The sequence below is a fragment of the Larus michahellis genome, chromosome 11, assembly GCF_964199755.1.
Source record: "Larus michahellis chromosome 11, bLarMic1.1, whole genome shotgun sequence".
In the NCBI taxonomy this organism is placed as follows: domain Eukaryota; kingdom Metazoa; phylum Chordata; class Aves; order Charadriiformes; family Laridae; genus Larus; species Larus michahellis.
In genome coordinates, this window is record NC_133906.1 from 21,694,629 (window position 1) to 21,707,024 (window position 12,396).

A 12,396-nucleotide genomic window follows, 5' to 3' on the forward strand; every position below is an offset into this window, starting at 1 on the left:
AATGGGCGGCGCCCCCGCCGCAGGGGCCGCTCCCCGCGCCCTCGTTTCCCGTTAGCGCTTTTACATTTGAAGCCGAATTTTAATTAGCTCTTTTAATTATCTCGGCAGCGCAGCGATGAGCACCCCATGACCCCCCCCGCCCCGTTCCCGGGGAGGGGCTCCGCGGCAGGGCGAGGGTGGTCCCTGGGAGGGGGCTCCCTCCTGTCCTTGAAGCCAGCGGCGGCCGGGGGCAGGCGGGGACCGGGCGCAGGGCAGCCCCCAGCCCGGCCCTGCCACCCGGGGGCCGGGGAGGAGGCCAAGGACATGGCGACACGGCGGTCGTGGCTCCAGCGGTCTCCGCGTCCCCTGCCTGCGGCTGTCAGCTGGCAGCGAGGTGCCCTCCGCAGCTCCCGGCTGGGAGAGGCAGCGATGTGCCGCTCCACAGAGCGTCGGGCACCGCAGCCCCCTGCCCGGGGGGGGGTCCCACAGCTCACACCACCCCCCAGCCCGAGGGCAGACCTCGGGAAGCGTGATTTTGGACGCACCATCTGCCATTCCTCCTCTCCTCCCTCCAGCGCCTCCCATTCCCCAGAGAAAGACAGCAAAGCTCCTCCGTGTTGCTGCAGTTTCATAAAAACATACATAAATATATTTCCATTTCTTTAACAGAGAGCAAAGCTGCACAGGCACCTATAAAACACACAGTCACTTCCCCACCCAGTGCTCCCTGCACAGATCGTATAAAACATAGAAAAGGGGGGTGGGAGAACAAGGCTGGGGGTGAAGCAGGGGTACGGTGCTGCGCAGACCCTTGCCGGGGCGTGGGGAGCCATGGCGGGGGGGCCACCGCACCTCTGGCCTCAGACCTTGCGCTTTCTCCGTCGGCAGCCTTTGGTCTGCTGCTGGCTGCCCAGGCGAAGAGCCGCGTGGGGCTCTAAGTCCACCACACCGTCCGTGGCTTGCGAGAAGGAGACGCCGGGTTTCGCAGGGGAGATGTTGAAAGGAAGGTGCCGAAGGCAGCTGGGGCTGTCTGCCGCCGCCCCCCCGGCTCTGGCTGAGAGCGCAGGGGGGGACTGTTGGTCTCCTAGTCCAGCGATGGGTCCCCCCGCATCAGCACCTGCAACCAGAGCACACATCAGCCCTGCCTGGCCACCCTCCCTCCGGTCCAGCGGGCACAGGCAACGATGCACGGAGGATGGCAACCACCACAGCCTCCTGCCCTGCTCAGGAAGAACAGACCCCTTCAAGGAGAATCTGCTGTCCCAGCACATCCCGGGACCATAATGGGAGAGCTGGGCAAGGGCAGCCCTGACCCAGGCAAGCACAGAAAACAGCTTCCCACCTGCAGACTTGCTCTCCGAGAGCTCCAGCATCCTGAGGAGTCCCCTCTCCTGCCTTCCAACGTCCTGCCAAGGAGAGGAGAACCGCCATCACAGCACTGCCGTGAGGGAACCCCATAGCCGGGCTGGCCCCGTGGCCGTGCATTCCCCCAGCCCACAGGGTGAGGCTGGGCACAAGAGCGAATGCTGCATTTCCAGGGCCTCCAGTTGAGCAGGGCCAGCAAACAAGGGGAAGGGCGCTGCCCCGTGCCCAGCCTCACCGGTGCCCGAGCAGAGGCAGCTGAGAGCAGCTAATAAAGCAGAGCCCAGTAAGGAGAGAGGCCAGGGTGCAGGAAACCATCCCCAAGCCCAGCCAGCGAGCACGGGGATGCAACAGAGAGATCTGGGCACCACAGGCTCTGCCACAGCTCGGGCACATCCCCCAGCACCGTGCAGGGCAGGCCCCATCCCACTCTGTCGGAGGGCGCAGGGGCTTGGCGCCGGAGGGAAAGGCCTTCCTCCAGGGCACAGCCAGACAAGGAACACGCATCTTGTGCCCCCTCTCAGCCTGGGAAGATGCAGCCACGCTGGTCACGCAGGCTAAGGGAAGACTGCTTGGCTTGGCTGCTTTGAGCCTTGCTGGCCCAGCAAAGTCCCCTCACCTGGCTGCTCCCTGCCCCCAGGACTGCTCTAGAAGCCACTGGCATCCCGGTTGTGGGGTTGGAGCTGCCAAAGCTCCCCAAAATGGGCTGTGGCAGGAAACCGCAAGCCCAACAGTGCCACTAGGAAGCTTTCCAATGGCCCAGCCTGTGCCCAGGTGTGACCTGCCCCCCCAGTGAGCTGCCACCTCGGCACAAGCAGGGACACAGGAAACAGAGGGCCTTGCCGAGCCATCCCAAAGGGCTGCTCAGCTCCAGCACCTTTCCCCCATGCCCTGTGCCCGTGCCTGTGTGCAGGACCCCGCACGCCAGCCGGCTGTGGGGCGCAGGGACAGAGTCAAACAGCCCCCATGGAGCCGGTCACATGCAGGAGCAGCCGTGCCCTGCAGTACGCTGAACCACACAGCGCTTGGCTGTAACCCAGCCAAAATCATCAACCAGAAGTCTCATCATTTGCATCTGAATCCCCAAAGGGCTGAGGCCTGTGATGGATTTAAGGGATTATAGGAAACTAAGACATCATGTTGCATCTTCATGCTGAGAATCACATTTCTGAGCGCAGGCAAATCCGCAGCACTAGGGCTTTGCCCGTGGTAACCAGCGGGAAGGCCCGGAAGGACCCTCTCTGCGCTCCCCCAGGACCACCACGAGCAGGACAAAGCACGGTGGGGGCCAACACCTGGCGAGTGACTGTGAGCCAGCTGCTACCCACGCTCCTGCCTCCCACCTCCCCTGGCAAGGCACGTCCCCCGCAGCCGGCACACCTCCACTGCACTCGCTCTCCCACATTTCTCCTGGGATGCTGCGGTTTGCTACCGGCACCGAGCAGTTCTCCCTCCTTCGGCTCTGCAGCCTTCGCCCATGGGAAAGGGCTTGTGGGTAAGAGTCAGATACGCTTGTCACCCTAACACTGCCCTCCACTCCATCTATATTCAGCCGAGGAAGCCTGCAGGACTGAGGCGCGCTGTCTGGCAGTGGGACAGCCCTGGCTGGCTGCCTGCTGGAGAGGTTACTGGCAGCTCCGCTGGATTAGCTCACCCCTGGGACCGGTCCACACTCTCGCAGAGCATCGCAGGAGGGAGGGCAACGAGTTCTCTGGCCACGGCGGCCCACGGGGACGGGCAATCCTACCACACCAGGTCAGCTCATCCCGTCAACCAGGGAAAACTTCCTGCTGCCAACCCAGCCCCAAAACCAGCGCAAAGGAAAGGAGATGGTCTGCAGGGTCGCCCCTCACCTTGGCGCTTCGCAGCCTCCTGGTTCCCTGAGCTTGCCTAGCAGCCTGAAGGCAGCTGTCCACATGCCTCTGATACTGCAGCAGTGGCACCAGTGACTTACAGAGGTAGCACTTCTCACACCTGCCAGGCAGCAAAGGACAGAGCACTGCATTAGGAATCGCCCTGCACCGGCCTCCCAGACACCAGCGATGGCTTTCCTCCTCCAGGCCACGCCACGGAGAAGACACGTCACCAGATCGGGTCTCGCTCAGTGGGGTCAGGCCGGCACCAATCGCAAAGATGAGTGATTATCAGTTTTCCCTGCCTGTTCCTCCGTACCCTGCTGCTGCAGCAGTGGGACGGTAATCAAATCTGCTCATCTAACTATCTCAAACACCGCTGATTTCTCCCCAGACATAAAGCACCCTGTCAAAATCCACAGAAATGAAGTGCGAGGGCTTTGCAAAGGGGAGTTAAATTCTGCCTGAAAAGCAAACCAAGTGTGTTAAATCAGAAAGACATTTTACCAGGGCTGGATGAACTTGTCTGACTAGTAAATCAAGTCTTTCTCTGCACTGTCTCCATCTTACATCACACCATGTTGGGAGAGGAATGCAAAGCACGCGCTCCTGCTGGGGGGCTGGCACAGCGTGTTCCTCAAACCCCCTCGTTTGTGTAGAAGATGATCAGGCTCACGCAGGACGACCGAGTGTGCTTGGGAAGGAAATTATCCTGGGTGAAAGGAGATGAAGGCGAGACGTGGATTTACACAGCTACACTCGCTTACACACCAGCTCTTGGCAGGGACCGAACCGTGCAGAAGAGGGCACTGGTTCTTCAGGAGGGGAGCATCCATCCGGGGAGCTATTCAGGAATGGACCACCTCCAAGGAGAGACGAACCCCCAGGGACCAGCCCCAGCAGCATTGTGTTCAGTTTGATAAGCAGCACTCTCCTAGTAAAACTCACCCCAGGCTCTAAAATGCACATGGAGAGCCCCCATCGAGCAAAACTCTGCAGCACTTCTCCCATATTTTCTTTCCAGTCAGTGCTGATTACCCAGATAATGTGTCTAAACAGAAGCTGTCCTCTCTATAATTAGCCTAATTCCATTAGTGATGTTGCCATCCACTGTTTGTAACAGCAAAATTGCTTCCATAGCAGGGATTTTACTGTCAGATCCTCTCTTATGATGCTTTGTGTGGGTGGCAGGAGGAGGGGCTGCATGGGAAGAGATTAAACAAAGCCACTGCTATTCTGAAAGTCTAATTTAATTAAGAATATCACTACAGGTGCCATGTTGACAGCCTCCCTGTCCTAGCCTCTTCTTTTCCCAGGGTTACCAAGCTCGAATCTCCCATTAGAAACTGGCTGAGTTAGCACCATTTTAGCTACAGCTCCCCCCCACAGCGGCCAGAGACCACGCATCTCTGACCCGCCATGGATCGGGCTGGAAGGAAATTAGCGCAGAAATAAACAATCTGAGAACAGCAAATTCCTCTTGCTTCGGTATAAATAGAGCCAGCACTGCAACAAGAGGCACTGAGAGCAGGCAATTTCTTAGGGAAATGATCCTACAAGGCCAACGGCCAGCGCATATACAGGAATAAAGACATCCAGAGGCGAGCTAGAACAGAGGCACAGAAACAACCTTGGAGGAGCAAGCATACCTACTTACTTGTCAGTGTCTAAGGATGTTGGGCCACCGTCACCGCTGGCAGCTTTACTTCTTGCCTCTCTCTGGCGCCGGGTGAGCACTGGAGAAAAAACAGAGAGTTACCTGCCGACCACCCCTAAAGCATCCCTACACCGTGTCCAAATGCAACGAGCTTCCATCGCTTCCACTCCAGGCTGCAGCAGAAGCGATGGTAGAGGCAGAGAAATACTGGACCGGGACGGGCAGGGTCGTCTTTCCTGCAGAAGAGGTAGCTGGCCACTTCTCCTGGTTGTTTTTTTCCTGGGGGGATGCTGAAGAAGTTACCTTCCCCGAACTCGGGAGCCAGCTAACCATTTCACACTGTAACTTGTCTTCTGCCAGAAACAGCTGGATCAACAGTATGCAGTTTACAGTCATTTTAAAGCTGACGCGCAGCAGCGCAACAGCCTGGGAGAAGAGTTACACAGCTGCTCCGGCAGCACAGCTCCGCTCCCTGCCAAAACAGGCTCCCGTGCCCGCTGCAGGGGGGGGAGCGTGGTGCCGGCGAGCTCGGGGGGAAGGAGAGCCGAGGCAGGGGCCGTGTGGAGGCACCAGCCCTTCTGCAGACGTGGTCGGAAGAGTGAGCCTTGCTGGGGAGGGATACAGCTCATGCCGGAAAGGGAAGGTTACAACAATTAGCCTACGCTCGCTGCTTTTCCCTCTGCCCATGTGAACCGGGGTGATCTGTACTAGTGTCCACACACAGCTCTGTGGGGCCTCTGGATGAAGATCTCTACCAGGACTAAGCATCGGTGGTGCTGCTCTCCATCGGCAGCAGGGAAGGGCAGCTCCGAGATCCCGGCTGACCAGCACGCTCACGACGGGTCCAACAATTTCTTTTCCTTTAGCAAGCCCAGCCTTTCCAAACCTGCTCTCCAGGCACCTGCAGGGAGCATGTCGGAGCGTCGCCTCTTTAGTCGAATTCCTCTCAGCGTATTCCTGTTGACATGCCACCAGCAAAGATCCTCGGGGAACATATCAGATAGCTTAGCTTGCTTCACTAGGGATGTTCAAGACTCCAGCTCCAAAACAGATGGCACAGCAAGCACTCTCGGGCAAGCTGGCTAAGCGGACAACGCAGCGAGCTATTCTGCAGCCCAGTAACACTGCTTCCCATACTCTCCTTAGGGGAAAGGCCTGAATCCAAGGTACAGGCACGAGAAACCTGTTATTGTTGGCACATCACCTGTGATAACTAAAAGGACACACAAAATTTTGTGCAGAACAAAGGGAATCCTTCAGGGTTTTAGCAAAACCCCACTTCCAGAGTGTTAGGCCACCCCAATATCTACGCACGATGCTGATACAACACGGCTTTTCCCTTAGTAGCAATCACTGATCCGCAGCCACGACCAGCAAATGCACTGCGAGATGCTCAGAGCTGTTGGGGCTGACGGGAGACATCCAGGCTGAAGAAACAAGCTCGAGCGTTTCCTAGGACGTGGGCATTGTCTCGTAGGTGATGACTGATACCAACAGCTCATTTCTCACAGGCACCGAAGCGGACGTCTCTCTTTAACTTAGCCCGGCCCAGATTCGAAGTGGCAGCCCGACGAGGAGGACCAATAACCACGGCCACCCCCCCCAGGCCATCCAGCCTCCCAACAACCCAACTAACACGTGCGTTTGACAGCGTGGTGAAAGCTGCTCTCCAAATCAGCGTGCACTCGTTAATATTCCTTTAACACCGTCTCGGGAGCCTCGTGCACCAGCTCAGGTGTTAATCAGTTCTATTTTCTTCCAAAAGCAGTGAACACATCTGGCATAATGGGCCCATTAGAGATGCCTGGGACGGGCTCTGCAGCTGCCCAGGGGAAGACCCCCAGCTGTGCTGCTGGAAGCAGAGGCACAGGAGAGAGAACAGGGCCAGCCGCGCGACAGGCACAGCGAGGCAGAGCAGAGCCAGCCTCCTCCCCTCACATCTTCCTAAACGCTGGTGAGGCACAATCCCTGCCCACAGCAAGGGGGGTTCACAACTTGGGAAAACACTTGCCATGGGGAAGATCCCAGCCACAGAGCAGTGCTGACCCGCTGTGTGACGAGAGCCTTGCAGCTCTCCCAGACGTGATGCTCTTCGCTGGGACACACACACCCAGAATAACCTTTTCTCTAGTTCAGCATTTCTTCTGGTTGACGAGTCATCCTTGGCCTGCTTGGCTCCAGCTCGCACCCCGGGGAAGAGGAGCAAACCCTCCCCAGCACGGCCCCGCTATCGGCACGCTCACCCCGGGCACCTCCTGGGGCTGCCAGGCGGGGTTGGCACACGGAGCTGCAAGGCCACGGTCACCAAGCTCCTCTCCTTGCCGCATGACCCACCTGGGGTTTGCTGCACCAGCTTCTTCCCCACTCTCACTATTTTTTGTGCCGTCTGCTGTTAGTGGCAGGCTCGCCAGCACCTTGTCCTTTTTCAGAAGCGATGAAGCTTTCTCCCGCACCCATTCTGTTGCTCTTTCTGCTGTATCAGTACCACTTCTATTGATGTCAGGAGCTTTTTAGCAGCACCAGCGCTGCTGCTGAAGATTGACAGCTGCATCAGGTTGCATTCAAGGCTTTGGGAGGAAGGGATGTATCAAATCCTCATTTTTCTGGCTCACTTGGGAACTGAGAGGTTGGGAACGCGTAGATGGAGGGCAACAAGAATAGAGCATGTCCCAAAGCTCAAGACTACTTGCTGTGCTCAGTGGCAGCCAAGACTCGCTCCCAGACCGAGACCCACAGATTCCTGCATTGGCAGCAGCAGCAGGCAATGGATGCGGTGACTCCAGACGAGAGCCCCTCTCGCACAACCCAGTCCTTCAGCCAAGTGCACTGAAGGAAGAGGGGGCTGGCACAGCACTTCCATGGCTCCGCTCGTTCACTTGGAATTAACGCCAGTCAGTGAGCTGGAAACTTCGGACCTGAACCTTCCCCAGCCTGGTACAGCAGCTAACGCAACAGCAGGCTCTTCTTTCTTATTTACTCAGACCACAGGAAAATGGAAATTCATGATCAGATTTTCATATTGCCCAGGTATGTGGTGGTCTGGGCATCCAGCCAGGGCAACCGTGTACATATGTAGGGGAAGCAACTGTAACTCATCTTGTCCAGCCATCTCATTTGAAAACCTGTCCTCAAATACCAGCCGGACTGAGCTAGCCTCCTGATATGTAACACTGAAAGACTTTGGTGCATGATTAGAAGAGGGAAGAAGAGAAGCAAAACCAGCAAGAATCCTTTTGTAATTTCAAAATGAAAAACACTGACAGCTATAATCTGCAGGACTGCATAATCTGCAATTCTAGATACATCAGAAGTAAATCCAATTAATAAGTCCGAAGACAGACCAGGAACCCCTGACCCTAGTGCAGCAGAGGAAAACTGAAGCCGCCTTTTTCTTAACAGATCAGGACACGGCTTAGAGAGCAGAACTTTGATTTTTCTCTCACGCAAAGCTGTTGCTGTGCTCTCGAGGAAGACAGAAGCCAGCCAAGAGCACACAGCGCTGCAGCAGCAGAGAACAGCTTCTGGACACACACAGGAATCACACAATGGTTCGGGTTGGAAGGGACCTTAAAGATCACCTAGTTCCAACCCCCCCCCCAGTGGGCAGTGACACCTCCCACTAGACCAGGCTGCGCATTAGCTTTACGTATGGATTTTATGCTAGTGTTGGATGCCAAGGTCACAGCCCTGGAAACAGAGTCCTTTTGTACCTGCACAGCTGTGCCAGGCTACTCTCTGGCCTCTGCTCAGAGCTACACATCATCGCTGCCCATTCAGCCCAAACCCCACTGACCAGCCCATCACCTGAGACCGCTCCGGGTGGCCGCTGCCTTCGCGCAGCCGCCGGGAGCCGGGCCGAGGAGCCCCGCGAGCCAGAGCCCCAGCGGGCAGGCAGGATTCTGCCCCACGTAGGTGCTGCTCCCAGTCCAGGGAGCCCGTGGTCCTGCAAAGAGCCTTGGTGCAAACAACACAGGCGTCACAGACTGTTACGGCTAATGAAGCCTGGTCTCTACAGGGAAAATACCAGAAAAACTGGCAATAAAAAACCCAAATTACTGTGATTTTGTCCCAAAACCATTGCTCTGCTTAGAGCCATTGTTGTAGACCAAAATCCCTTTTATTTCAGGCTAGCTTTCTTACGGGGGGGGTTGTTCTGAACATGCCAGAACAGCAGAGTAGCAATTCCAAAATAACTACCCTTACAAACATCCCCAAGGAGAGCAGTCTGGAAGCAGAGTGGAGAGGCCAGCCTTGAACTCCGTCCTGCTGAAAGCCAACACCAAAGGAAAGAACAAATTCCCTCGCACTGCCAAAGAATTCAAAGCCTTTTCCTGATCAGAGTCAGGATTCCCCAGGATCAATGGATATACTCGCAGTCCAGCCACACCGGGGACCCGATTACCACAGGGTCAAAGACATTCCCTGCTAAAAGGCATACTAAAAATTCTGCTCCATTGTGTAGCGTGGGTAAGACCTATATCAGTGCTGAGGATGGGAGAGGAACTGTGATAATTTGTGACTTGCCCGAGCCAAATGCTTTGCAGTCAGTAGCTGGTTTGTGCTTGCAGAGAGAACTCCCCGCCGAAACTCAGCACCAAGCAGTATCAGCCACTGCTCTGGCCCCTCTTATCTCGACAGGACCCACATCATATCCCCAAAGATTTAATACAACAGAGACCTTGTACTTTAAAACTACATCAACTCTGCATTAAGATTACATGGCGAAACTTCCCCCTGCTAGAGGAATGCGCAAGTTACAGTTCTTGTACTAGCTCCCATTTGCTCAAATTGCCTAAACATCATAGATTTAGGTTGCATTTAATAACCCAGTATGTAACTGAAAATTATATATTCACAACCTGAAAAGTTAATCTTATTACAAGCTACTACTTTGATATTACCTGACATTGTGCTAACACAGACTTTACATTTCAAGCAGCAGCTAAAACATAACTTATTGAATATGTTGATAACCAACCGGTGTATTTGTTCACTTAAGCTCTACAAAGGTTGGCTACAGAAAACTGATAGGGAGAAGACTGCAAAGAGGATTAATACGGGCATTCTGACCGTGCTTCTATGCCTCACTCTTCACACGAAGGAGAAAAACCCAAGCTCCCAGATCGATAGCTATCATTTTGCAATTTTAGAGGAACAAGAGCGAAACTTTTCTACAATCTCTTGCAGCTGAACAAGCCATTTTTGCACATACAAATGTCAGACTCATTGCGGAGCGCAGGCCGTGCCTGGAGTGGAACAGAACATTCTTCCTTCTCGAGAGCCCTGAAGGACGCTCACCCGTGTGGCTCAGGAGCCTGCCATTTTCTACCACTGGCAGATTCTCTGCAGGTCCTCAACAAAACACACAATAGAAGTGTCTTATGAGTACTGCTTAAAGCATCCAAGGCTAGATCCTGGGGTAATATTCGGCTCATACACTTTCCAAGGGACAAATAACGTGACAAATTACGAAGTCGATCAAAGACAAGATGTCTCTGCGCCGGACATGCTGGGAACACAGGAACCTCTGGTAACTCTCCTGGCCAGCTCAGAGATGGAACAAGGTGGTGAACAAACCTCCCTACGTGACACGCCACGCACCAAATATCCCAAGAGGGACAAGGCTGCAGCACCTGACGGCAAGTAACGGGAAAGGGGGAGGAGCACAAAGAGCAAACACACAGAAGCAGCGCTTGGCAGACCTGGACTGTCCTCGGCAGCCTCCTCTCCCACGATGCCGTTGCAGTACATGGCATGCAGCTCGATCTCCGTCGCTGGAAAGCCTTGGTCACACAGCGGGCACGACACACGGTCAGCAGCTGTGGGACTGCTCTCAGACGCAGTCCTGCCAGCACCTTCATCTCCACCACCCTAAGGAAGAAGAGGAAAAAATTAGCCAGACAGTTAATTGCGCTCTTTCTCTTTTTCTGCTAGGTGCAGAGCTCCATGCTTCCATGCTGTCTGGTGGCTACTCACCCTCCCATAGACTCGGTTTTTCTTGGAAAGTTTTATTCTCCCTTCATCACGTACCGGTCAGAAATAACGCCACTGGCTGAGTAAACTGTGCAGCACTAATAACTAATTCTTCTTCCAAAGGCAACATGTCCTGCTGAATCACGGTGAAACCTCCCTGCACAGCCGTGCACACCATTTAAGGCAAACATCACCTGTACTACCACGGGAAAACGGCAAAGCTTCCATTAATCAGGAAAGCTCAGAAGCGAAACTGATGGAAAATTCATGGGGCAAAGCAAGAGTTCAACACCTGACTTGTGCTCATCAGTTTCTGGACACGATCCGTGCTCCACAGGCAGCGCTGTCTGGGAACACAGCCTCCCCCAGGATGAAGGGAGGCTGCTGTGCCCTTAGGGAGTCCGGAGGGATCACCGGGAAGCTCCTCCTCTCTAGAGGAGGTGGCCGGAGCAGTCAGAGGGGACACAGATCAAGGAGAGGGGCAATACTGTTAAAAATCCATGTCACACAAAACTACTAGCAGCGGCTTTTCACCAGGGCAAAATGTCACAGCCTGTGTTTGTTCTCTGGGTGCCGTTACCACTTACCGATACCCTCTTTTTGCATTGGTTACGCAGCTGCAAAGGTGCTCCGCTGCCCTCCCGCAGAGACACAGCCTGGTCCCTGCGCTATTGATGTTCCCAAGACGCAGCAGACTGCTGCCATCTCACTCATAACTACATCTCTGCCTAGTCAGGCTCGCTACAAGATTTCTCCATATTTAAGAAAGAACCTTCCCCCCGCCCCCGGCAATTATTAAAAAAAGTTATTTAAATATTAACCATGTAGAAGAAACCTATAGGAAAATAATACAGGAGAGCTTTCTGTTCTTTGGGCTAAGCAGTGACATGTAGACAGTATGCAGCAAAACTGCCGTCTGCTTCCCTCCAACGGTATAATTTCAGGGAAGCGGTAATTGGGGTCAGTCGAGATGCTCAGTGCCACTGGAGCGCTTTGTCGTATTACTCGATTTATTACTTTGCTTTTCCAAGTGAGGGTCTGATCCTGACTTTTATGTCCTAAAGGGAGGGAGGGTGTTTTCTTGACTCAGAGGAGCTAGGCAAAAAAATTGCAGGACTGGGCCTTACACTGAGAATCCGACTCACAAAACACACTTCTCCCAGACACCGGCTGAGAGGCTACGGCACCGAGCCCCAGGAACACCTCTCTCATTTCCAGGGAGGCTCTCTGCCCTGGATTTCTGCGGAGGAGCTGCCACAAGAGTTCCTCCAGCTGAACACGGGCTGCTGAAGTACACTTACAGCATTAGCACTCGTACCCTGCCCTCACATCTCAGTGTCGCTACATCTTGTGAAGTCCTCACCGTGGGGCGTCACACCGAGGAGCCGTAAAAAACAAGATGTGTCAGATATGAATGATCAGATCAAACCTGCATTATCCTAGTCAGACAACACACATAAAAAATATGATGGGAAAAGCAGCAGGCGCTGCTCCTTCTAGCTGCCATTTGTAAAGCAATCTTAGGAGATCACCGATTCTGCACACCCTGCCCGCCTACATTCGTTGGTAAAT

General features: G+C 54.6%; 1 protein-coding gene across 7 annotated transcripts in view; it reads right to left on the minus strand.

Moving 5' to 3' along the window:
* Positions 1-589: 589 nt before the first annotated feature.
* UIMC1 (ubiquitin interaction motif containing 1) overlaps positions 590-12,396 on the minus strand; it is a 39,127-nt gene continuing 27,320 nt past the window's right edge. For 2 of the 7 annotated variants that reach the window (XM_074604251.1, XM_074604252.1), the window contains exons 9-13: positions 10,554-10,722; positions 4,852-4,930; positions 3,195-3,315; positions 1,322-1,385; positions 590-1,096 (exon numbers count right to left, since the gene is read on the minus strand). In XM_074604251.1, coding sequence (XP_074460352.1) covers positions 840-1,096; positions 1,322-1,385; positions 3,195-3,315; positions 4,852-4,930; positions 10,554-10,722 — 690 coding nt within the window. In that variant the 3' untranslated portion in view covers positions 590-839. Of the gene's footprint in view, positions 1,097-1,321; positions 1,386-3,194; positions 3,316-4,843; positions 4,931-10,553; positions 10,723-12,396 lie in introns of all 7 variants that reach the window. The other 5 variants (XM_074604254.1, XM_074604253.1, XR_012589515.1 and 2 more) reach the window with 4 other exon arrangements.